The sequence below is a fragment of the Patiria miniata genome, unplaced genomic scaffold, assembly GCF_015706575.1.
Source record: "Patiria miniata isolate m_02_andy unplaced genomic scaffold, ASM1570657v1 HiC_scaffold_1, whole genome shotgun sequence".
NCBI lineage: Eukaryota > Metazoa > Echinodermata > Asteroidea > Valvatida > Asterinidae > Patiria > Patiria miniata.
In genome coordinates this window covers 33,548,887-33,575,977 of record NW_024037047.1, presented here as the reverse complement: position 1 = coordinate 33,575,977, position 27,091 = coordinate 33,548,887, and the positions used below count along the sequence as shown (strand labels likewise).

The following is a 27,091-nucleotide window of genomic DNA, read 5'->3' as shown; positions in this document are numbered from 1 at the left end:
AGAGGGTAAGGGGTGCAAAGCCAGCTGCTGGGCGTATGTTGTGTCCTTGGGCAAGTCACTTCACCCCCACTTGCCTCTCACCCACGAGAAGTATAAATGGGTACCAGCATTAGCTGGGAAGTAACCTGCGATGAACTAGCATACCATCTTAGGGGAATATAATATATCTCAGTCGTTCCATGCTACTTAAACCAGAGATAAACGCTGGCCTGATGGGGCACATTGGCCTGTGACAGACTTTATTACTTTACCTCATTATTCTTGCTGTTTACCAAACGCGCGCGAGAGGACTCATGCACAGGGTAAATACGCATGCGTAGTAGACTGTCGCACGGGTTGCCCTTGCCACAGTCTATTACGCATGCACTTTGCAAACCAATCGAGGAACTGTCGCACTGGTGTAGTACGCAGGCCTGAACAACGCCCAAAAGAGGGATGCATGGTTGCACGGTTCACGTAAATGTTAATTTTCCCGAGCTCAATGATGTCGTACTGGAGCAAATTCATGGACAATTAAGATGCCTCCTGTACAAAAGAAAGTTGTACACAAACTACTGTATTTACAACTGCATTGCAAACGAACCGAACTAGTAAAATTGAGCAACAATGTTCTTTTGGTGTGCTGTACAATTTTTTCCGAAACTTTTATTTTAGATACATATATAAAAAACAGATATATCATGTTTTTTTTTTGGGTGGACCGTCGATATTAGCTCCCCTCGGTATTGGAAGTTGAAGCTTCGCCTCGGGAACTAGTTTGTCAACTTCCAATACCTCGGGGAGCGAATATCGACTATCCACCCTCATACCATGTTATATTTGTATACTACTTACAACATGGTTTGTTGTTTTGAGTATTGCTGAATCACCTCTTATTTTTAATCATTTATTAGGTACAACCAAAGGTGGCACCCAGCTACAAAGCTTCACATCAGTGGGTACGCAGACAGACGCTATCAATACTGACGTCATGATGGCACATGGCTTCTACGTCTACGTCACCGTGATGGCAAGAAATGCAGCTGATCTCATCACCATAGCAACCTCTGACCCCATTCTGGTTGACCTTACGCCACCCATGATTCATTTTGTCAAAGATGGTGGCGATGGCCACGGTATGTGAAATTCCAACTTTTCTTTTCTAACCTGACATTTAACAAAGTTGACTTGTTATGCCCAAGTAAGCAAGCAAACATGGCACCCGAGGCAAATCTGAGAATGCTATATGCATCCTAGAAATGCATTAAAGGTATAATCCATCATTTGTAATTTGTGCATTTTGTTCGTTTGAAGCATCAAACGTTCTCAAAATCTAAAGAAGGGTACTGAACAACTAACCTGATATAGTTTCAGCTCAGCTTCAGCAGTATTTTTCGAGAAAAACAACATTCTAGGATCTCGATTTTAAATCAAGAGTTGCTATATCATGTTTTGAATTGGGCCTGAATTCAGCGTCCGAGACACGTTCTTACTGAGCCGAATGCAGTTACGCGATGTCGCGCACTGATCCGACAAATTATAGAGGGCGCGTGCACGTGTACGTCGTGTCAACGCTTGCGCGCGCTTCGCCGTATAAAAAAAAAGGAACTACTAACGGAAATGTCCAACGGTGCGTCTTAAGACGCACTGTTTATTTCTTCAAAATGAAGCATGCCAGAATGAATAATTTCACAGGGAGTTCAGTCCCCTTACTATCTTCAAAACCAAGTATGTTTTTCAACAATGATTATGTCAGTCAATTTGATAGCTGCAAATGGTGGAGTGTAGCTTAAGTCACTGCAATGCGTTACATGCATCTTACAGGTGCTCATGTACAAGGTAATTTAGGTACAATATGAAGTACTTTATATGTAACACAGTTTATATGAAGTTAACAGCTATATTTATAGACTGGAGATGTAGCCGTTCTAGACCACTATTAGTCCAAAACAGTATGAGGAAAATAGTCATGGACTTTAGCCTGTGCAGAAATACCCTTTGAAGTGTTATAGATGGAGAGTTAGACCTTCCTTTGTATTGCATGCACACGCAGTATGGGATCGTAAACTTTCAGATAAGACTAGCATTGTTGTGCGTAACACAGGCATGTTCTCCATAACATGGGCATGACAAACGCATGAGAATTAGTCCTTGCATGTAGTGTTCCTTGCAGTAGGACGTCTTGCGACTGGTCACAAAGCGAAATTTACTATTCAAGCACAGCTTAGCAAGAACATCTCATCGAGAATTCGTTTCTTCTCAACAGATATTGACTTCAGTGCAGATGATTCATCTCTCACATTTACTTGGTCAGCATCTGATCCTGAGAGTGGAATCGACCACTGTGAATGGGCAGTTGGTAAGTTTGATATCTCCTGTTACTATAGCTCATATATATTCATGAGCCGAATTCTCACTTGTCCATTTAACATCACGTGCCAGATGTTATTTTTGCTGTTTACCGAGCGCGCGCAATAAAGATGCCTCCTTTTATACTAAAAAAAGTTGTCCACAAACAACTGTATTTACAACCGTAGTTTCTCTATTGCAAACGAACTGAACTTTTCAGAGGTTGAGCAATAATATTCTTCTGGTGAGCTGGACAAGTTTTTTTGGCCACAAGGTGCATACTGCAATGGGAAACTTCAGCAACTGAATATGTATGAGGTATAGTAAAACAAATATAACATGGCTTATTTCGCATGGACAGCCCATTTTAGCTCCCCTCGGTATTGGAAGTTGACAAACTAGTTCCCTCGGATTTGCCTCGGGAACTAGTTTGTCAATTTGGAAACTAGTCTGTCTACTTCCAATACCTCAGGGAGCTAATATCGACTGTCCACCCTCAAATCATTTTATATTTGTATACTTTCTGACTATTATTGGATTTGTATGACCACCTTAACATGACTTGTTTTGAATCTGAGTCTGAGTAAAATACTGGCCACCTCGCTCAGAGAAACCGTGCATGAAACCCTGAAAACTAGACCATCAGTGTGTTTCTTCCCTTTCTTCCCAGGATCAGAGCCTGGCCTTGATGACATCCTACCAAGCTCACCATCGCCTGATGCCGAGTCCAGCATCACCACCAGTCTGTCCCAGGCTATGGTTGAGGGTCAGCGCCTATACGTAACCATCACATGCTACAATGTTGCTGAAAAGTCCTCATGGAAATCATCAGATGGTGTTACCATAGTTACAGTGCCTCCTAGCTCATCAGCAGCAGTCGTCAATCTGAAGACCATGTCAGAGACTCAATATGACACACGCGATAGGTACCAGTCACAGAGAGACTCTGTCAAAGCATCCTGGGATGGATTCATGGACCCATTTGGAATTCAGTCCTATGAGGTCAGTGTCGTACTGTGATGGGCAGTGTCCAATATGTCAAATATCAAGACTAAGTTTGTTCACAGCACATCTCAGCCAGAGGGTGTTCAAAACGTCATATCCCACATCATAGCAGTCAACAATTGTTTGTTATACCTCTGTGTTGGAATTTTTTTGGATTTAGATTTAAAAATCCCCCAAAACAAACAGAAGTAAACACAACAATCATGACAATCGAACGGCAACTTACATCGTCTGCTAGTTCGCTGCTCCCACTCGTGTGAAAACATGGTGCAAATAAAGTGGGTACCAACGATACAAGCATTTCACACCGCACGTACATACATGTACGTGATATCCCACGAAAATGAGTGATCGTTCTGGGCCAATAGAAATGCAATATTCAAGACAGAGGTATAACAATATTAGGTATACCACTGCTCATAAAACCCATCTTACCTGATGCTGCCAGAGTATACATAGTATATCAAGTCAAAGTAAACACAGTAGGCTTATGCTACTTGAACAACTGCCTCATTTTATAGACAAATCTGGCGGCAACTTTTTTCTGTGGTGGCACCAGGCTTGTGCGAGTTGCGCTCAAGTATTGTATACGCACTCCGGGCTCCTTCGACCAATAGGAAAACCAAAATGCATGTGTGCCTCTTCTGTAGCGTCACACCAATGCAGTAAAAGCTTCTAATTCTGGTCGCCTGTTCCACTATATTTGCAGCTATACTTCGCATTTGAGTAAATTAATCTGGACAGTGCATTTCGCACACATTTAACTTGTTTTTCAGACCAGCTGTATATAGAAATACATACAATAGTAATTAAGGTTCAAAATGTTGTCTCAAATCAAATTCTGACCATTTCTGTTTGTCCTCCTTGAATTGTGATTGTGCTAGAGATCTGGTGATCTGATATACTGTAGACATTTGAGTACAGAAGCAGGATGAGTACAGAAGCAGGATGATGCTGGCCCCAGTAGTTGATTAGCTGCAGTTTGTAGCGTTATCCCTGATTGAACCCTTTTCCTCCTCTCAGTGCCATCTGAGTGGACCCAACACCTTCACCACCTTGACACCTTGTTTGTAGTGTTATCCCTAATTGAACCCTTTTCCTCCTCTCAGTGCCGTCTGAGTGGACCCAACGCCTTCATCTCCTGGACACCTTATTTGTAGTATAATCCCTAATTGAATCCTTTTCCTCCTCTCAGTGCCGTCTGAGTGGACCCAACGCATACACCTCCTGGACACCTTGTTTGTAGTGTTATCCCTTATTGAATCCTTTTCCTCCTCTCAGTGTCATCTGAGTGGACCCAACGCCTTTACCTCCTGGACACCTAATTTGTAGTTTAATCCCTAATTGAACCCTTTTCCTCCTCTCAGTGCCACCTGAGTGGACCCAACGCATACACCTCCTGGACACCTTGTTTGTAGTGTTATCCCTTATTGAACCCTTTTCCTCCTCTCAGTGCCACCTGAGTGGACCCAACGCCTTCACCTCCTGGACACCTAATTTGTAGTTTAATCCCTAATTGAATCCTTTTCCTCCTCTCAGTGTCATCTGAGTGGACCCAACGCCTTCACCTCCTGGACACCTTGTTTGTAGTGTTATCCCTTATTGAATCCTTTTCCTCCTCTCAGTGTCATCTGAGTGGACCCAACGCCTTCACCTTCTGGTCACCTTGTGGATCCACATCAGAGACCCACCTAGATTGGTCAGGTCTTAGCCTGGTTGATGATGCGACCTATAGCCTGTCAGTCAGAGCCATCAATCATGCTGGTCTGATCAGCCAAGCTATCACTGGCAACATCACCATAGAGTCTACCAAGCCTGCTGGTGGAGGTTCGTATACATATCTCAATCATGTCCGAAAGATGTATTCCAATTTCAACCAGAGCTCATAAAGGTCTGTTTGTATTGTTTGCATTTTTATGGAAGTTGCCATAATCATGGTCAAATGTATTCTAGAGTGTGCTTAAAAAAAAATACAATTTTCCGGATGCAGATTACTCAAACTTTTGGAGACATGTTGAAATTGTTTTAAGGTATTTCTAAAATACAAGATCTTGGTGGTAAATGTAGATGGTGAAAACGGCGTTGAGAATAATGTCTAAATTAAGAAGTGGCAGCCATTCACAGAAAAATGGTCTACAAGCAAGTCTATGAGACATAGTCAAAACAAAAGCTCCATACACACGTTTGGACAAACTGGTTTTTGTAAATGGCTGCAATTTCTTAGTTAAGCTTTATTTTAACGCCGTTTCACTATATACCATCAAAATCTTGTACCGAAAGAAAGTCACCATCCCATACATCAAAGTCGGGGATTCCCAAATACGCCCTGCCGTCAAAGTTCGTGATCTTGGTCTGATACTCGACGCCAACATGACTATGGAACCTCAAATTGCATCTTGTGTTAGGTCTTCGGTCTACCACCTGCGAAACATTCGCAGAATCAGAGAGTACCTGAATCCACAAGCAACAAAGCTGCTCATTCATGCACTAGTATCCTCACGTCTAGACTTGTACAATTCCACATTATTTGGGTTACCTCAACGACAGATCAAGAGACTGCAAAAGGTGCAGAATACAGCTGCACGTCTTATCTCCGGTTCCTGGTCTTCATCACATATCACACCAATCCTCAAGCAACTACACTGGCTCCCCATCAAACAGCGACTTCAATACAAACTTGCCATGACAACCTTTAAGGCAATTACCGGTCAATCGCCACTGTACATCTCGGAGCTTTTTCAAACTAATGTTCCCCACCGTTCAGGTCTTTGCTCCAGCAACATCCACAGGTTGTCGGAGATCAGATCAAGACGGTCGTGGGGAGACAGGTCACTCGTAATAGCTGCACCATGAGTCTGGAACACTCTACCAAGAGACATCCACGAATCTTCATCCCTACAGTGTTTTAAGTCAAATTTGAAGACTTTCTTATACACCAAAACTTTCTCGTGATTTGATTAATACTTCATTCATTGATTCGAACCTTTTTTCCTCCAATTTTTTTTTTCCTGATGTGCGCCTTGGGTGTCCTGTTTCTGAACAGATATGTTGCGCGGTATAAATGTGTAATTATTATTATTCTTATTACTTTTGAAATATCGTAAAACAATTTCAACATGTCTCCCAAATTTTGAAAATGCTGCTTTACACTTTTTTCAGAACCAGCCTGTATACACATAAAAGAGGGGAACCAAACAAACTATGCATGCCATCCACCCACTAAAACTCAAATTTGGGATTAACTAGGGACTTGCAATGGCTAGTTAACTTCTTTTCAAAAAAGTTTTAATTGCATATTCTCAAATAATCACCAGATATGTAATGGTCATTGTTTCTGTTGTGTCCCTCGAGAGTTCCATACTTAATCACTACAAATCACCTGAACACTAATCCAGCAATCCACGTTTTGAGAGTTTCCTCCATCTCACAGGTTTCGTATATGATTGTGTCTTTATAGCGCTAAGCCTGCTCAGTCATTCCTGGCTTGGAGATGGAAGGGTTAATCTTACCTGGGAAGGCTTGTTCTCTGCCTCTCCTTCCTCCTCCTTGGTCTATGAGGTATCTCTGGGTACCATCCCAGGAGGTAGTGATATCATGCAGTGGGTGGAGACCATGGAGACTGGTATGCGTGTCTCACCGCTGGCTCCCATCACTGACTACCACTTGACGTTGACGGCCATCAACGCAGCCGGCTTGTCACAGACAGTCACTAAGATCATCAGTGTGTAGATAATTTACAGCATAACAGGTTTGAGACTGAAATAATGTATTTTTAAAGAGTGCCTTAATACTCAGATAGCATTAAAATATACCCAGACATTTTGGCTTTCATGTTTAGAAACTCACGTGTCCCTGAATATTTCACACATTTCCGTTTGTGTTTTATTTGAAAATCTGGCATACATTTTTAGCAGTCCAGATAACTGAAGGGTAGCGTCCATCATTTGTCATTTGTGCATTATGTTTGTTTGAAGCAACAAAAGTTCTCAAAATCTAAAGAAGGGTGCTGAACAACTAACCTGATGAATTTTCAGCTCAGTGAATGCTGTATATTCCAAGAATACAATATTCTAGGATCTCGATTTCAAATCAAAAGTTGCTGAGTCATGTTTTGAATTTGGCCTGAATTCAGCATCTGAGACACGGAAAGAATAATTTCACAGGGAGTTTAGTCCCACTTCTATCTCTAAACCAAGTATCCTTTTCAACAATAATTACGTCAGTTACTTTTTAGATAGCTGCAAATGATGGACTGTACCTTATACGATTTTTGTTCCAAGATCACTTGTGTACTTCAGTGTTCAAGTAGGTCAGTAACAGTTTATAGGATGTGAAGTTTTGGTACAGGGATCATGCTGTAAATTTGGGGTCAAAAGTGTGACAGTTTTCCTGTCCCCGTTACCATGGTACTTTGTAATTTAACATCAAGCATCATTTAGATTGACTTCAATGATTTTTTTATTTGGTAGGTAATTTTGTTGGGTAGGTAAGTTTGTAATCACTCTTGAAGAACGACTGCACTAAGGAATACTTTAGAATGTTATTATCATGGGTGTTGGATGTAATTAGAGATAGGAAAAAATGGACCCCAAATTTATTGAATGACCCACATATGCCTTGTGAAATATGGTTTTCTCCGTCATAAGACCCAAGTCAAGCTGACCGAAAGGTCACAGTTAAATATGTGATCAAAATGGAGTTAGATTGATGTTTGGCGTAACATAAAAATTGACCAAGGTCACTGTGATTTATGAAACATGGTAAAACGATGATTAATGTGAAAGAGGGGGGAAAAACCAATAGACTTTTTATGCAAGCCCTTGAATACTGGAATTTGTATCCTTGTGAAGTCATTTCTTTGTTCTCGTGTACTAACATTTTAGAGTGTGAAAATCTACTTTCAAACTGCTCCTATATGAACCAGAATTAATTTCCTGGGCTGAAATTCGGACCAAATATCCCTTACATAAAATTCTTCAATTTGTGACATATAAGCACTCCTTGAGTAAAATCCATATTTTAATATGTAGGGAATCTCCTATCTGACCTCTGATGACCTTCAAGGGGTCAATGAACTTTAATTGCGTATCCTATTTAAGGATAATATTAAGAGGAGTAACTATTCAAAACACCACTTTTTATTACCCATATCTAAATTGTAGGTATTCTTGCCGCGATATGAATTTTCAGATATCCACACATTTCATATTTGAACTCTGATGCCCTTTGCGAGGCCAACAAACTTTGCATGCATGTACACTCTGATTGCCGTTATTTATCATGTTTAATCTTCCAAAATGACACTTTTTCATGACCCAAGTCTAATTAGAGCAAAAGGCGTGTATTTGAAGAATTATCATACAACCTATGACCTGTGATCTAAATTTTCCTTTAATAAGGGCAGACGCAGACGCGAAAGCATATAAGCGGCACAACGGACAAGCATCACTCTCTAATAGTGACCATTTGGCTTTGTAAAAAGGTTAAACACGTAGTTATCACAGTCCATCTTGATAAAGCAGGGTGTAATAAATACACAAGATGGAATATTGCTTGAAGCATGTACATTTTCCATTACAGGCGGACCCACAAAATGTCTATTGCAATCTCATCATGTTGCGTCTGCCAATAAAACAAGGAGAAACGAGGTCAGAGGTCACCTCAAAATTGTTTGTGTGGTCTAAATTCATAACATGACATTAAACTTATAGGTGCAATACCGTTCTTTGGCACAATTGAGGCTCGGGTCACCGAGAAATGGCGTTTTGACGAATAAATATGATAAATCACGGCAACAAGGAAATACAAAGTTCATTGACCTCTTCGAGGGTATCACTACCTCAAATATGATGTCCCCGCATCTGAACATTCTTTTCATGGCACAAATGTTGGACTTGGGTCATACAATTGTGTAAATCGTGTTAATATCCATAGGTAGGCTTTGGTTTTACAAAGGTCATTACCTCTCGTAAGGTCACCTGTGGTTAAATATAAAATGTCCTATATATGAAAATTCCCTTTATAACATGAATGTCTTTCATTTAGACTTGAATCGTGAAAAAGTTGGGGTTTTAAGAATAAATCTTACAAATATCTATAAACAGGTTTACAAAGGTCATTTACCTCTCAAAGGTCACCAGAGGTCAGATATGAAATGTTCCCACATCTGATCATTATTTTCATTGTATGAAGACTTCTGGACCTGGATCAATACTGCAAGCTATCTCCCGTTATGTGATGTATATGTTGCAGGCTTATGACATAGACTTAGGTCATAGGAAAGTGAAGTTTTGAAGAACAAACGTTATGAATAGAGTGTAAAGTTCATTGACCTCTCAAAGATCACCAGAGGTCAAATATGAAATGCCTGTATATCTGAAATTTTTCTTCATGGCATGAAGAACCAACGTGCGAAGTTTCATGCTTTTATCACAATTTGCACAATCCTTTAGCATATCGGGGCTATGCCGCGCCACTATCGGTTCTTTGTTAAAAAAAAGTTTTCCATGAGATATGTCGGAAAATGTAAAAAATAAAGTAAAAACCCTGAATTCATACACAGTCATAATAAAATAAAACAGGACGTGTCAAAAAGTAACCACTATGCACTGCAGACTGTCAGATTGGTTCTGTTTGTAATCAAACCAATGAGATTACCTTTGTGCTGGTCCCAGAGGGCCAACCTACAGTCTTCTTGGTACAAACCTCACTGACTCACTGACGGACTGGCACCTGTGAATACGATTTGTTAAAGCCTCACCTTGGCCCCCAAATATCACTCAGATGACTACTTTGAATACTTCTACCAAGTTTTAAGAGACGAGCTAAAGGGGGCTTGCCAGTTGTCTTGTTTATTATTTCCTCGTCTTAACATTTAATATTATAGTAAAAAAGAGCTGTAAATATAACTGTGTGGTAAGTAACTTTCTTAACCAGTGGGATAAGAGGATTTCGAAACAGTTGTAGAATAATTCTGCCAGATTGGGCAAGGACGAACTGAATTCATGTTCAGTTTTATGTACTTAATAGGTATTTATTTATTTATTACATTTCTTTACCCACGGTTTGTCCAAACGTTTAAAACTGGTTTCCATTCGGGCCCTGCATACAATAAAAAATGACTACAAACATGTATATATACAAATAAAATACATTACGAATACAATACAATACAATTCAATAGAATGAGATAAAAGTATTAGTGTCGAAGCATGTAGCAGCTGTTCGTGTACAATGTACGCATGAACGGTGGACTTTGCAAGGACATACACGAAAAAATCATGTTTCTTTTTCAAATTTCTTCCCTGTTTGGCATGTAGTTTATAAAATTATGAAACTATCTATTCAAGCAAAACATGTATCGTATACGTCTCATCAAAAAAAGCAAAAGTTTAGGCCAACAAAAAAAGTCTCTGGTTTCTGTATGCGTGCGCGTCGCCGTAGCCATGCGCGTCGGCAAAATGAAAAAAAAAGAAGTTTTCAATAAAAGATGATGTCTCAAAACCGCCAAACTCACTGATTTGACTGAAATCCTGCTGCTGCACAATTTTAACGTGTTTTTAGATTGGGTTATGGTCGAGAATAAGCTTTATGTGGCCTCTCTGGACTCCCATATATTTGCACTAAGTTTAGTCGGGCACCATTTTGCAGTCATCAGCACACATTTGAAGCAAAAAAAATCAGGTAAAAAAAAAAAAAAGCCGCGTCGCCGCACCACTTTTTGGGCAAGCTCCATACCAGAAACCGGAGACTTTTTTTTGGGCCTTAAAATACTTATTCTTGTCTATTTGCAGACCTTTCATAAAGCCCTAAGTATTTTAATGATTTGAAGAGTTTTTTCCAAAGCACGCTATTTGAACAATGTGAGAAACTTCACGATTATGAAACTGTACAGAATAAAACTAGTATTACATTCTGTTTCTCAACTAGAGTTTTCGCTTTATTACTTTTAAATAGGGGAGGGGGAGGGTGGGATTCTAATTAATGACAAAATGGCGTCTTTTGCGATTTGGAAAAAAAATCTTCATTAATGTTCATGCTTTTGTTGCACCGATTTCGTCAACTTATTACCTTACTTAAAAGAGTTTAATCAAAAAATAACATTTCTTCATGTTTAGCCAATAATCATGTGGTTTCGCAGATTCGCTGATTGCCGACTAAAAATATTTTTTTCTTGAAAAAAGTGTAATTATTTGGATCTCATTGGTTTTTGTGTTTTGTTGATTTGTACATGGACATAATTAGATGTAGTAGTACATTGAAAAGACAATATTGTTTTAAGTATGGCCATCCCTTTTAATTTCCTAACCCGGCTTCTTTGGTTTTATGAAAGCCTGTAGTTTCAGCTTGATGGGTCAGAGCAGGGTTTAATGATTGAGTCTTGGGTTGGGTTGGGCTGGACTTGTTGCTGGGCTGTGCTGGTCGTTGGCTTGGTTGGATGTGGGTTGGGTGTGGCTTGATGGGATGGGATGGGCTGGGCTGCCTGGACTTCGATTGGCTGGGTTTGGTTGGGTTGGATTGGGATGGGCAGTGGGTTGGGCTTGGTTTGGTTGGGTTGGGCTGGGCTGGGTTGGGCTGGGCTTGGCTTGGTTTGGCTGGGCTTGGTGGGGTTGGGCTGGGCTGATCTAGTATGGCTAGGCTTGGCAATTCTCGTCGTGGCTGGGCTGGGCTTGGGCTCCGTTCAGCTTGGCTTGTGCAGGATCGGCTTGGTTCAATCCGATACTAGGTTTTTTAGTGGTAAGGTTTACGTAGAGATTAATTCTGCATTGCTCTGTCTCAACATACATGCCACAGGGAGTTTCGTAGGGAAAATTGAATGAGAAGGTCTAACAAACCAGTTTGGTATTCTAAATATAATGGTGGGATTTCCTGCTACACGGGCGCGAATTGGCACAGAATCTGAAAAGATATTTTCAATGAGGAACATTCTGCATTCACATTAAATTAAAACGGAAAAACGCTAAATAAACTGAACAGTGTCTTCCTCAAAAACGTGATATCTGAATTGTTATGTTTTGGATATCAAATTAAAGATAAATTTGTGTTTCAAATACTCAAAAATATCTTGAAAACAACACATCCTGTTGTTGAGAGTATGCCATTTTTTTTAAACACACCTCTTTGTTGGTCCATTCCAATGGCATAACCACAGTTAAGGGATTTACACTGTACCTATTTGTGCATAATAACGAATTTCATGGAAATACCTCATATTGTAGCTCAATTGTCAACCTTTCAGCCATCATAAATATCTCAATTCATTAAAGAAATTGCACAAATTAAAGAAAATTGCATAATGGGCGAACAGTATCATGTTTAACTGTTTGAAGCACCATTGGAAAGGAGTCGAAATCACTTCTTTTACATAATTGGCATTTTCTCAGCAACCCAATGTGCTGTTTTCATAATTTTTTTTCAGAACATGTATTTGAGAGAAAAAACCTTAGCTTTATATGATAATCAAAACTTAAAACACGCAGTTAGCGTTTTTGAAGAAAAAAAACCCACAAATGTATCAGAGTTCCGGGGGGGGGGGGGGGGTTCACCCTGTATAGGAAGCTATTTACCCATTTTTTGACCGGGGACCGTAAAGGACCGACTGAGTTTAACATAAAATATTCATGTACGCGCTAAATTTACTTTAAAAACGTCGCCATCAATCAAATATGAAATTCAACACTGAAAGTGTGTGTTCACAAAGCAGCCTATAATTAAATAAATAGAATAAAAAAAATCAGGATACAAAACGAAAGAAATGCATTGTTCTGTTATCACACATCTTGTGTTTTCAGTATTTGAACTAAAAACCTCTCAGTTTTAAGCCGATATGTAAAACATAAGAACATTAAAGATTGCATTTTTGAAAAAAAATGGCAATTGTTTCAGAGTTGCATTTTTGGTCACCCTGTATAAGAGGCTATTTACCCATTTCTTTGACCGGGGCAGGGGGGGGGGGAAGTAAGACCGTAAAGGACAGACTGAGATTAACACAATATATACATATACGCCCTGAATTTGCATTTATTATTAAAAACGTCGCCATCAATCGAATATGAAATCCAACACTGAAAAAGTGTTTACAAAGAAGCCTGTAGTTAAATAAATATAATCAATTAAATAAGGAAACAAAACGAAAGAAATGCTGACATGCATCGTTCTGTTATGACACTTTTTGTTTTTCATTCGCGTGCACAAGTTTCTTTTTTACATTACATGACTAAGTGGCAAAAGGAAAACCTGTGACACTATCGCAACTTGCCAGCTGCAAGTCACAAGTTATAAAGAGGCAATTATAAATAATTGGGTGATTTGATATCAACTTCGAATAGGTATACATGTGTATTACAGTGTATAGTGTTAATCATTCCCGCCACAGCAGATAATCTTAGTCACGAGCGTGCAGCGAACTATACGACACATCATGATGCTACTCAAGCAACAACAGGTGCAATTTCAGCCAGCGTCTTGGAGGTACGTGTACTTCCTTCTGATGAGTGTGGTTTTGCTGAGTTGCATTCCTCGAGGAGTGACTCCTCTGTTTCTGACTAAAGGCTCAGCTAGTCCAGCCAGCGAGTTCATTAATATCACAGAAGGCAAGACACTGTCTATTAACTGCTCTGCCTCAGGCAAAGCTTTATATCGAGTTTGGTGGGGTAAGTCAAATGGATCCGAAGACACTAATTGGCTCACCCAGAATTCCATCCTTCAGACAAATGATCCCCGAGTTTCCATTGGAACTCGCTCGTTTGGCGAGCACAATGCATATTCTTTGCAAATAACCGACATCACCGAATCGGATGCTGGAAGGTACACTTGTCGGGCTGAGTGGGGAGGTGCTATTTTGTTTGGATACATCTTCGTATCGGTGCAGTACTTTCCGGCAGAAAACCCAATCTGTGCCACGAATGAAAGCGATCGGATTTCGACCGAAAGCATCGCCGTGTGGTGCGACACTGCGATCGGCAAACCTGAGGTGACCATCACTTGGAGAGTGGACCATTCTGACAAGGAAGGCACAGGTAGCGTCAACAGCACAGAACTACCGCAGAACGAACGCGTGAGGAGTGTCGTTAAGCTCGGGCAGCACCTGCAGAATCAAGTCTTGGTATGCACGGTGACTAGTTCTGCATTTCCAGGACAGAATAGGAGTTGCTCTATCGGTCCCATCTTTCTAAATACCCCAACCGCCCCTGGTCGAGTTCCAACAGCTGTTACTGTAGATGCAGAGACTTCAAACGTCCCACATTCCAACGCTGGCATAATTGCAGCGGCACTACTCACCCCTTTCTTTATGATTGTCAGCTGTGTTCTGGTGATGTGCATCCTGAAACGGAAGAGGCACCGAGAACTCGAGAGTGAGAACACAAATGCAGGAATCTCTGAAGATAGGAGCGACGATCCGACGACCGGTGCTGCTTCTTTAATCCCTAACACAGTCACGGAATTGGTGCATGGGGCCAAGGGGGAAACTACCGCAGTGAGTTTGAAGCAAGGGCGGAAATCGCAAAACTCCCGGGTCACAGTTCAGTTGGACACTTCTTGCGGATTGGTCACTTACGCAGACGTACCACAAATGGATGGGAGAGTGGAACACGGTCTTAGTGTCGTCCCGGACGACACTGTCTACGACTTCGTCCCTCAGGGGACACAGGACGATGACGCCGTGTACGAATATGTCAACTATAGCAGCAGCAGCAAGTAGTGGAGGTAGACTCCCTGGAACACTTTGACCTTTGGCATAGAAATATGTAAAGGTCACATAAATATGTAAATATGTAGATACAGATATAAATATGAATTAATGGGGTTAGGAAATTCTGGCACAGTTTGACCTTTTGTATGGATGGGATAAATAAGGAATTGATGAGGGTAAGGAATTGGGTAAAGTTTGACCTGTTCTATGTTAAAGATTGCATATATGTATGGGGGAAAATATAAAAAGTTATAGTACAATTTGACCTTAGCCCTAACAATACAGTATACATGTAGTTATGTATCTACACGTACATTACATGCGGTTACGCAACCCTAACACGGCCACCTGTGGCCGCAGTAGTTAATCCTCTCGGATCAATAGACTGTTGACGTACACGTAGGTGGCCGGAAGTGAGCAGCAATCCCAGATAATCTTTTCGGACAATGGACTGTTGACGCACGTGCGCTCTCGTGTGGCGAGTGTGTAATCTGTCGGACAATAGGACTTTAAGCGACCGGAAGTAATTATTGATCACTCCGTGCGGTTCTATAAAACGATCGATATTTCTCGAAAGGGGCCACCGTAGGCCGTGGTGTGAGGCATAGTGTTTGATAAATCGAAGGTCCAAGATAGCTAATAATCCATAAGTATGTACGGAAATTGGTCGTCGTTCCATGATGATACGCAATTAATTATCTCCGTGCACCTATATTCCTTTTGTTATTCGATACAATACCAATGGCACTATTCTACACTGCCACCAGAATCATCCAAGTAAAATATATATCTGTGCGCGGTGATCGTAGAAATGGAAGGTTTTGGCGTCAGCCAGAGCGAATGCTAGTACACTTGCACCTGTGACATTCTTCTGTATACATTACACTCGTCCGATCAGATGGCGCTTTATCCATGAAGGCTAATTTATCGGTTAGGCTCTATATCTTTAAGTCTACAGATGCGCGTACAATAAGGAATGGATTCAGTGGTTTAAAAAGCGTCATTATAGCCATAACAAAAACGTTGGTTTTTAAAGGGACACTACGGCATGGACAGTGCCCGATTGAGCAATGCTTCTCGAATGATGTTTATCGGAAAGAGCATTGTATAACACAACTATCGTTTAAATCTGGGCGTTTTGTGTTATTTCGTGCAAGAACGAATTTGCGACCCCACCCCCAAAAGACAACAACCCAAGCTATATAGTTAAGTAAAGTGTTCGCCTTTTGCGGACGTATGAGAAACCACATTGGCGTTCGACAGGAAAAACGTATGCGTACACCGTCGTGCATCCGTTTCTCAACTTCAGTTTTCGCTTTATTACTTTTAAGTAGGGGAGGGGAGGGTGGGATTCTAAATAATAACAAAATGGCGCCTTTTGCGATTTGGAAAAAAATCTTCATTAAAGTTCATGCTTTTGTTGCACAATTATTGTCACTTCGCACTAAATGCTTCATCGACAAGCCTTGTTATGATAATTTAAAAGCCCTTCGATTGCCCAAACGTAAAAGTGGGTGCAAAGGTGCAAAGCGTGGGCCACTCAATTCCCGTACTGATCGCGTCGTAAGACCTGCAGGTGTCAACAGGAATAATCTGACATTGATAACCAGAGCAATGTAATGTAATGCTGGGATTCCTGCTACACGGGTGCGAACTGGCACAGAATCAAGCCTGAGCCTCGTCATCACAACGCTGCGCTGCAACAACCAAGGCAGTTTATGAAGCACATAGATAATAAAGACTATACAAACCTCGAACACGTGGGATCGATATCAACAATGGAAAACAAGGAATTAAACATGAAAAGTAAGCCTGTCTCAATGGAAAGTTTTTGAACCATGCACATTTTATTTGCTCAGTCATGTCTATTGAGAAAGAAAACCGGATACGTATACGATCGACAGATATACAGAGCAGAACCAGGAAATCAACATTATTAAATGGACAATGATGAGATCATTACAAATAAATTGCTAACAAGAACGCAGATGTTCCTCGACGGCGAGGAGTAGGAGAACACGCTCGCGCGCAACATGGAACTCCTCTGACATGCGCAGACACCGCCACCGCCGCCGCCGTCTTTTTTCCCATCTTTTCAGCGTTTATTCTATCTATAAATAGAACTTGATCCACAACTTGATCCACACAGATCCACAACTTGATTCACAAACTCCCTCCTCAACTTAATCCTCCTCCTCCTCACAGATCCACAACTCGCTCCTCCTCATCACAAACTCCCTCCTCACAACTCGCTTCTTAACTCACTCCTTCTCCTCCTCCTCACAAAATCCTCAAAACAATGCCCAATTTTCCCCTCACCTACTACTCATTCTGTTGTTGAGAATATGCCAATTATTTAACACACCTCCATTCTAATGACATTACCACAGTTAAGGGACTAACACTATACCTATTTGTGCATGAAATGTATGTAGCGCATTGTGTCCTAATTCTCACCCCAAAATACTAAAACACGGCTCATAATATGACAAGAGTGCAAACAAATTTGATGGAAATACCTTATATTTTAGCTTATTTATCAACCTTTCAGGCATCATAAATATCTCAAAATATTAAAGAAATTGCGCAAAATAAAAGACAATTGCACAATGGGCGAACAGTATCATGTTTAACTGTTTTGAAGCACCATTGGAAAGGAGTCAAAATCACTTCTTTTACGTACATGTTATTGGCATTTTCTCAGCAACCCAATGTGCTGTATTTATGTTTTTTGTTGAACATGTATTTGAAAGAAAAAACTCTCAGCTAAATCTGATATGTAAAACTTAAAACACACAGATCCCGATTTAAAAAAAAAAAAACCCGCAATGTATCAGGGTTGCATTTTTGGGGTTGCCCACTATAGGAGGCTATTTGTTTTTGACTGGGAGGGGAGACAGTAAAGGACCGACTGAGTAAACAATATATTCATGTACGCCCTCAATTTGCCTTAAAAACGTCGACATGAATCGAATATGAAATTCAACACTGAAAGTGTGTGTTTACAAAGAAGCCTACAGTTGAATAAATAAAATAAGGAAACAAAACGAAAGAAATGCCGAAATGCATTGTTCTGTTATGACAAATTTTGTTTTTCATTCGCGTGCACACATTTCTTTTCTACATTTATTTATATGACTGAGAGGCAAAAGGAAACCTGTGACATTATCACAACATGTCAGCCGCAAGTTACAAGTTATAAAGAGGAAACGATGAATAACTGGGAGACTCAATATCAAATTCGAATAGGTATACATGTGTATAGTGTTACTTATTCGCGCCACAGCAGATAATATTAGTCACGAGCGTGCAGCGAACCACGCGACACATCATGATGCTACTCAAGCAACAACAGGTACAATCTCAACCAGCGTCTTGGAGGTACGTGTACTTCCTTCTGATGAGTGTGGTTTTGCTGAGTTGCATTCCTCGAGAAGTGACTCCACTGTTTCTGACTAAAGGTTCAGATAGTCCAGCCAGCGAGTTTATTAATATCACAGAAGGCAAGACACTCTCTATGAACTGCTCTGCCTCGAGCAAAAATTTATATAGAGTTTGGTGGGGTAAGTCAATTGGATCCGAAGACGCTAATTGGCTCACCCAGAATTCCATCGTTAAGACAAATGATCCCCGAGTTTCCATTGGAACTCGCTCGTTTGGCGAGCACAATGCATATTCTTTGCAAATAACCGACATCACCGAATCGGATGCTGGAAGGTACACTTGTCACGCTGCGTGGGGAGGCGCTCTTTTGTTTGGATACATCTTCGTATCGGTGCAGTACTTTCCGGCAGAAAACCCGATCTGTGCCACGAATGAAAGCGATCGGATTTCGACCGAAAGCATCGCCGTGTGGTGCGACACTGCGATCGGCAACCCTGAGGTAACCATCACTTGGAGAGTGGACCATTCTGACAAGGAAGTCACAGGTAGCGTCTACAGCACAGAACTACCGCAGAACGAACGAGTAAGGAGTGTTGTTAAGCTCGGGCAGCACCTGCAGAATCAAGTGTTGGTATGCACGATGACAAGTTCTGCATTTCCAGGACAGAATCGGAGTTGCTCTATCGGTCCCATCTTTCTAAATACCCCAACCGCCCCTGGTCGAGTTCCAACAGCTGTTAATTGCAACGCTTGCATAGGCCTAATTGCAGCGGCACTACTCACCCCTTTCTTTATGATTGTCGGCTGTGTTCTGGTGATGTGCATCCTGAAACGGAAGAGGCATCGAGAACTCGAGAGTGAGAACACGAATGTAGGAATCTTCGGAGATAGGAGCGACGATGCGACGACCGTTGCCGCTTCTTTAATCCCTAACACAGTTACGGAATTGGTGCATGGGGCCAAGGGGGAAACTACCGCAGTGAGTTTGAAGCAAGGGCGGAAATCGCAAAACTCCCGGGTCAAAGTTCAGTTGGACACTTCTTGCGGATTGGTCACTTACGCAGACGTACCACAAATGGATGGGAATGTGGAACACGGTCTTAGTGTCGTCCCGGACGACACTGTCTTCCACTTCGTCACTCAGGGGACACAGGACGATGACGAACATGTCAACGTGTACGAACATGTCAACTATAGCAGCAGCAGCAGCGGTGTCATGGGGACTAAGGGAGGTGACTCCGATGTCGTACCGGTAAGTGACAATGTCACTTCAAAGCCTGGAGGCACTCCATCGACGACTGGAGGATTTGATGAATTGATGGTGGATAATCCTATCTATCATCATTCAGCCCTGAATTAGAGCAAAAGGTGCAGGGCTGATTGTTTCCCGTGAAAAAAATCATGCAGACCCAAAATTACAGTCTGCACGATTAGTCACTCAAAGATGGCCCAGTAAGACTGATCATAAAACCGAATTCATAATCGAATACAAATAATCGATACCAACAAGCAAACCAGGAAATTAAATGAAAAATACCGAGAATTTCATTTCAAATAAATCTTTCATCCACATTTTAAATGAGTGATTGTCTTGACTTATCTTAATGGTGACAGCAGTTGGGAGACATAACCACTCAGCCATTTTTGAGGCATACTTCGATTTTAACACAAGTTTGAAAACAGTAACCCCGGCCACATATGTACACGGTAAAAATGGTGACTTTAAACATTTTTGGGGTACTTACTTTTTTACTTCACATGTACAAGGCATGTGTAATTTGTTTTTGCACAGTATGAAAGCCTGTTAGTAATGTCACGGTTACGCGTAGGGTAATTGCTGCCTAACGTGGTAAGTCCGCTTAATGATTAATCAAGAAACAGATCTCCTTGGCAATTAAAGGGGAAAACAATCAAATGAGCACGAATTGAAGGCACTATTTACTGTCAAGATGTTTCCCAATGATTTAATAAAACTTAATCTTATTTGAGTAAATTGTAGATAATTAGTAAAAGAAATTAATACTATCCGGAAATCAGCCGGTTAAAATATTCTAAGTTTGAGTAAAATATCTGTCACGTCAAATCAGTTAAAGGATGTTAACAAGTATTATGCTAAGACACAAAAGCTATAATAGAAAAGCCTATACCACAGCTTATGCCAACGAATACCAGTGGTGGGCTACGTGCCAGCGACAAAAATATCAAGAATGTTTGGCAATATGTGTAGTATGCCAAAGATATGCTCAGCTATCACAGTGTAAATGTTCTACGTGTAAGCACTGTATCGCTATATCAGTACAAATATTCAACTAAATCTGCGATGATGAACTATAGTAAATGTATTTCACATCAGCTTACAAGAATATTGTCAAATATTGAAATATGGTTATCTCACTGTCTTGCTTTGAACAAGTATCAACACGTCCAACTATCCAGCACGTCCATATATAGCCCAGATGTATGTATCCAAAATAATTATGGTGTAATACAGTTTAGGATATGAGCTATTTATGAGTTAAATCTCAATTATGAGTTATGGGCTTAATTATGACAGGAGTAAAATATACTCTGAGTAAGGTGCACTCATGAGCAAAATGTAGTCTGAGTTAATCATGTGTAAATAGTAATCTGAGTTATGAGCAAATAGTATTCAGAATTATGAGCAAATAGTAATCTGAGTTATGAGCAAATAGTAATCAGAATTATGAGCAAATAGTAATCTGAGTTATGAGCAAATAATAATTCGAGTTATGAGCAAATAGTAATCCGAGTTATGAGCACTGTGCAGACCCGCTCTCTCCACTTATAAAAGTCAACCTGTGTAAACACACAGAGCAAATACATAAAAAGTCGTCGAGACCACACATGAAACAGCCGTATGCTTCACGTGAAAGTCACACAAAACTTCACACAAAACTTCACACACAGTTTCCCAAAAGTGCTTGTCCAAAATGACAGATTCTGATTTTGGTTTGAGTCCACACTCGGTCCACATGTTCTATGAACCTGCATTCATAACATGGTTAGCTCAAAATAAGGTATTTCGATGAATGAAATGTGCAAAATAAGTGAGATTTGCAGATAAAGTGGAGCTTACTTCTTTACGAAGGGAACTCCAGCAATAGGAAGGACGGTTTCGTGCAGTGTGCCGAAGCACGTCGCGTAAGATTGCAGTACTGGGCCTACATATCCGGCATAATATAACAATTTACCAACATTGTTTCGCTATTATTATGACAGGAATATTCAAATCATGCAATGATCGTGATTCATTACAAATATTGATTATGTCTAATAATGTGTATGGAGATAGATCAATTACATTTATGGGCTTATTTTACCTAAGACACTGTAAACAGTAAACAATAGACTGGTCTCAAGGCCGAGTGTTGTCTTGTTTCGAGACGGATCGCCACAGTAACATCATTAATAACTTATGAAAAAAGAAAAAAAAGTGCAAAAGTGGTATAAGGGTTATTTCTTTTGCTTTTGTTATTCATGCTTGGTGGTTCTTTATAGGTTTTTCTCGTGTACCTAAACATGCCACATCCATAAACCTAAACAAGTCGTGTTATTAAATGCGTGGAAAAAATGGTGATTTAGAGAATATGCACAAACTCTTAATACACCTTTTGCTGTATAAGGTAACATGCATGCGTCGGAACCCCTTTCATAGGCGTAACCAGCGGGGTTGGGGGGGGGGGGAGTTATAGGGGTATTTACTCCCCCCCCCCCAATTTTTTGTAAAGACTGCCCTTTTCCATTCAAATGACCTTTTTTTCACCACCGCTTACCCCCCCCCCCCGCATTTGTAAAGAGTTCCCCAATTGCTTTTATTCTGAACAGTAATATTGCCCTTTTGGGTGCCATCGGCCGTTATGGGCGTCTTTTGTTTCGCGCATGTAACGCCCTTAAAAGCACCATATTATTGTCCGTTATAGTCGTGCATAACCGTCGGGTTTGAACAGCGCCCCCATCGACAAATGAAATCGTCGGTTTTGAACAGCGCCCCCATCAACAGATGGTACCAGCTCCTCCCCCCCCCCCATTATATGATTTTACGGAGGCCATGTGTCCGGAGAAAAAAGTTTCTACATTTGAGAACGGATGTGCAAGTGCCCTAATCAAGAAATGTTTAACCCCCCGGCCCCACCCCCAATTTTGTGAGCAGATTCGCTTATTAATTGAGGCAAGACCCCGCCTCTTGACCTCCTAGATTTTGACCAATCAGCGAGCGCTTCCTATATCGGGTCTTCGGTCACTCACCCGTAGACAATGGATAAAAAAAAAATGTGTCACGCGCTCTGTATCATGTTACTGTATAATGCACCCGGCTGTTGTTGTGTTACAAAACACTGCATTCGAATTGACCAATCAAACCATCTAGTCCTGAATTGGGATTGAAATGACGTCACGATTTAGTAAAGTCGACTCCGATTGGCTGTCTCGCGGCTTGCATATATCTGCATGTCTTCACATACATGTATCACACGTTATACAGGAGACTAATTGGCTCCGTGGATAACGGGTGATCTTCAGACTAATGAAAATGACCTTGGTACGCCACTGCCTCTTTGGTTGCACAATGTTTACGTGTCATCGCATTTAAATCTATCGGGAAGAACACCAGTACAATTACAAAACATTGCACTCGTCAAAACAGGATACGACTTTGTTGGCATTTGTTGCCATATCCTACTGCAAGCAGGAAATAAATAAAGAAAGAAACAAACAATGGATGAATGTATTGCAGAAGTATAGCACGCTAATGGTATTCCCAATACAGAACTTGTGTAGGCCTAAGGGAAAGCAAATGTGAATATTGCTTTCATTTTACCGTTATGTTGGCGAGAACTGGAAGCTTATCGGACGCTCGTTTCAACCAACACGCCGACAAGGAGGGATTTTAACACCTGGAGACGGTGGAAGAATACACCAAACCATTGGCGGAGAGATTTAGGTATAGCCTGCCCTTTTCCATTCAAATGACCTTTTTTTCACCACCGCTTACCCCCCCCCCCCGCATTTGTAAAGAGTTCCCCAATTGCTTTTATTCTGAACAGTAATATTGCCCTTTTGGGTGCCATCGGCCGTTATGGGCGTCTTTTGTTTCGCGCATGTAACGTCCTTAAAAGCACCATATTATTGTCCGTTATAGTCGTGCATAACCGTCGGGTTTGAACAGCGCCCCCATCGACAAATGAAATCGTCGGTTTTGAACAGCGCCCCCATCAACAGATGGTACCAGCTCCTCCCCCCCCCCCCCCCCCCATTATATGATTTTACGGAGGCCATGTGTCCGGAGAAAAAAGTTTCTACATTTGAGAACGGATGTGCAAGTGCCCTAATCAAGAAATGTTTAACCCCCCGGCCCCACCCCCAATTTTGTGAGCAGATTCGCTTATTAATTGAGGCAAGACCCCGCCTCTTGACCTCCTAGATTTTGACCAATCAGCGAGCGCTTCCTATATCGGGTCTTCGGTCACTCACCCGTAGACAATGGATAAAAAAAAAATGTGTCACGCGCTCTGTATCATGTTACTGTATAATGCACCCGGCTGTTGTTGTGTTACAAAACACTGCATTCGAATTGACCAATCAAACCATCTAGTCCTGAATTGGGATTGAAATGACGTCACGATTTAGTAAAGTCGACTCCGATTGGCTGTCTCGCGGCTTGCATATATCTGCATGTCTTCACATACATGTATCACACGTTATACAGGAGACTAATTGGCTCCGTGGATAACGGGTGATCTTCAGACTAATGAAAATGACCTTGGTACGTCACTGCCTCTATGGTTGCACAATGTTTACGTGTCATCGCATTTAAATCTATCGGGAAGAACACCAGTACAATTACAAAACATTGCACTCGTCAAAACAGGATACGACTTTGTTGGCATTTGTTGCCATATCCTACTGCAAGCAGGAAATAAATAAAGAAAGAAACAAACAATGGATGAATGTATTGCAGAAGTATAGCACGCTAATGGTATTCCCAATACAGAACTTGTGTAGGCCTAAGGGAAAGCAAATGTGAATATTGCTTTCATTTTACCGTTATGTTGGCGAGAACTGGAAGCTTATCGGACGCTCGTTTCAACCAACACGCCGACAAGGAGGGATTTTAACACCTGGAGACGGTGGAAGAATACACCAAACCATTGGCGGAGAGATTTAGGTATAGCCTTCTGGTTTTCGGAGGTCTGTATAGTGACATACCAGTATACGAGCCTCAACAACATGAAATCTTTTTATGTGGCCACGCTATGGGAGGAAAAATAAGAAAGCTCTAGCTTCAGTTCACTTTATTCTCGCACCTCAAGCATTGTAACACTCTGCCTATACAAAGGAAGGCAAAAGCCAGACGTGAACTTAGTCCGATACCTGTACATCTGCACAAAAGATATTACATAAAAGAGAGAAAAACCAAGAGAGCAGACAGCCTTTTCAACCTGAACAGTCGGCTATGCACAAACAGTTAACGGTGATAAGAAACCGCGCAAACTTCTCCGTATCTGCGTTGGTGCAAAATCAGCTGACAATATGCAGCCAAAACAGCGATGTATGGTTATTGTATCTTTTGTCGAACTGGTTTTGATGTGTTTTCTGTTGATGAGTATTGTCAGCCAAGGTAAAGGCTTGGGCGACGGCGTTGTGATACTGACACGAGGCTCGCAGGAACCACCAACTGAATCGGTAACGGTTGTGGAAGGCGGAACATTACTTCTGCATTGCTCTGCCTCAACGTACATGTTGCAGGAAGTCTGGTGGGGAAAAACGAGCGTGAGCGGTGATGTTTACCTGACGGATAAAGAGCTCACACGTACTAACGATTCTCGTGTTTCTGTATCAAGGATCGCCAACTTCACACGAGATAAAATTGACTATCGTACACACACTATTCGAATAAGTCCAGTAGCAGTGACGGATGCTACAAATTACTTTTGCCTGGCTAGATGGAGGCTAAGTACATATAACAACGCATTAACGAACGCTAACGGTGCGTTGACAGTGTCTGTGAAAAGTTTCCAAAATGATATCCCTAACTGCTGGTCAACGGGCAATTGCACTAATCAGACTTTGGTGTGCAAGACTGAGCATGCTTACTCCAGCGTGAACATCACATGGACGGTTCAAGCGACTGGCCAAATAGTCTCGGTCACCATAGCTGACGTGAGCACAGATGTCAGCGGACGAAGTTGGGTCCGGAGTTCGTACCAAGCCAGCCGGGGGCTGCAGAATCAGGTCCTGGTTTGTACGATCGAAAGTTCTGCATTTTTGGGCCGGAACCAGACCTGTTCCGTCACTCTACCCCCGAAAGCTGCCTCTACCACGTTAAAACCCGACGCGACGATTGCCCAAACGGAATCGACGAGCGAGTCTTCAGAAACAATACCTGTAACAGCCACAGATGCCACCACGATGCACCTGGGAAGACCTGATAGCACAAAGGTTTCCTCAGCGGCAATTTTAGGGTCAAGTCTAACTCCACCAAATGACTATGCACCCACAACCGGACCGTTAACCTCCACGACAGCTAGGGCCCTTCCCGAGTCTCCGTCCGATGTTGTCATCGTTTCCGCCGCTGTGGCGATTCCTTCGTTCACCCTTCTCCTCGTTGCTTTGCTGCTGTGTATTCTGAGACGGAGGAGGCGTCGACCAGGAGCTAACGGAAGAGGGAAGATCAGTGGAACAACGACAGAGGGAATCAGGAGCAACTGTGAAGGAGGGAGGCCTTGTGGGGTCATCGCAACCCTGGTCACGCGAATGCCTCAACACGGTAGCGGAAGAACCATGGAAGCCGGGGGAGACGCCTTTGACTCCCCGTATGAAGAAGTCGAATTAGACCATCCCGTTGCTCGATCTGCCGCAAGTGCGGAAGAACCGGGTAAAGACGGTTTGGGTCAGAACACCTGTTTGTGATTTACCAGACAGTCCACCCAGCAGACGACAGCGACTGCGACACGTCCAGCTGGGAAAGTGACAGCCTGCATCAAGAGCGCGTCAACAGCTACAATGACAATGTCGTGACTGGCGGTGACAGTGACAAGTGCGAAGCATCTCCAGAGGCGAGTGACGAATCTGATGGAAGGATGGTCGACAATGCGATCTATCAATCTTATGATGATGAGTACACATCTCACCAAAGCTAAGTTAACGATTTGATATTGAACCAATACACAGCAGATATTACTTGATAAGAGTCCATGCAATGTAATTTGTTTGATGCATGCAATCCTTGAAATGTAGCGTTGTATCGTATTTGACTTTATTTGCAATTTGTTTTGACAATCTGAAGGGTATTTGGCTGCCTCTTTGGTTTTTACGCAAATGCCAATTTCCATATTCATGAGCAAAAGTGTGATGTCACTTAAGGCAGAAACCTCAGTGTTACAGTTATTTCAACACCAAACTGTCAAGAATTTCGGATATTTGCTGTCGTAAACTTCTTTTCTTTGGTGATTCGTCGCATGTTGTGTCCGTGCATGGTAGTAAGACAGTGAACACATTTTTCTTAAAGATGTTTTTAGTGAGTATATTTTTGCGCTGACCATTTGAATGGAAAACCCCTATATAAAACAAGAGTACAAATGAATTTCATGGAATTACTTCGTATTTTCCACCTGAAGAGTAACTTATCTTTTTAGCTCAATTTTCCACCTTTTCAGCATCATA

The 27,091-nt window shown here is 41.6% G+C and overlaps 2 protein-coding genes across 2 annotated transcripts in view; one reads left to right on the top strand and one right to left on the bottom strand.

The window, feature by feature from the left end:
• LOC119729025 overlaps nucleotides 1-7,336 on the top strand; it is a 57,585-nt gene extending 50,249 nt beyond the window's left edge. The window contains 5 exon segments of the mRNA XM_038201514.1: nucleotides 894-1,115; nucleotides 2,246-2,338; nucleotides 2,999-3,330; nucleotides 4,959-5,160; nucleotides 6,791-7,336. Of these exon segments, the coding sequence (XP_038057442.1) occupies nucleotides 894-1,115; nucleotides 2,246-2,338; nucleotides 2,999-3,330; nucleotides 4,959-5,160; nucleotides 6,791-7,062 (1,121 nt within the window). The 3' untranslated portion in view covers nucleotides 7,063-7,336.
• Nucleotides 7,337-11,628: 4,292 nt separating this feature from the next.
• Nucleotides 11,629-12,575, bottom strand: LOC119733101 (vegetative cell wall protein gp1-like). Its single transcript, XM_038206681.1, has 2 exons — nucleotides 12,540-12,575; nucleotides 11,629-12,054 (listed from the first exon to the last, which is right to left on the bottom strand). Exons 1-2 carry the CDS (start codon nucleotides 12,573-12,575, stop codon nucleotides 11,629-11,631), a joined length of 462 nt encoding a protein of 153 aa, XP_038062609.1.
• Nucleotides 12,576-27,091: the final 14,516 nt, after the last annotated feature.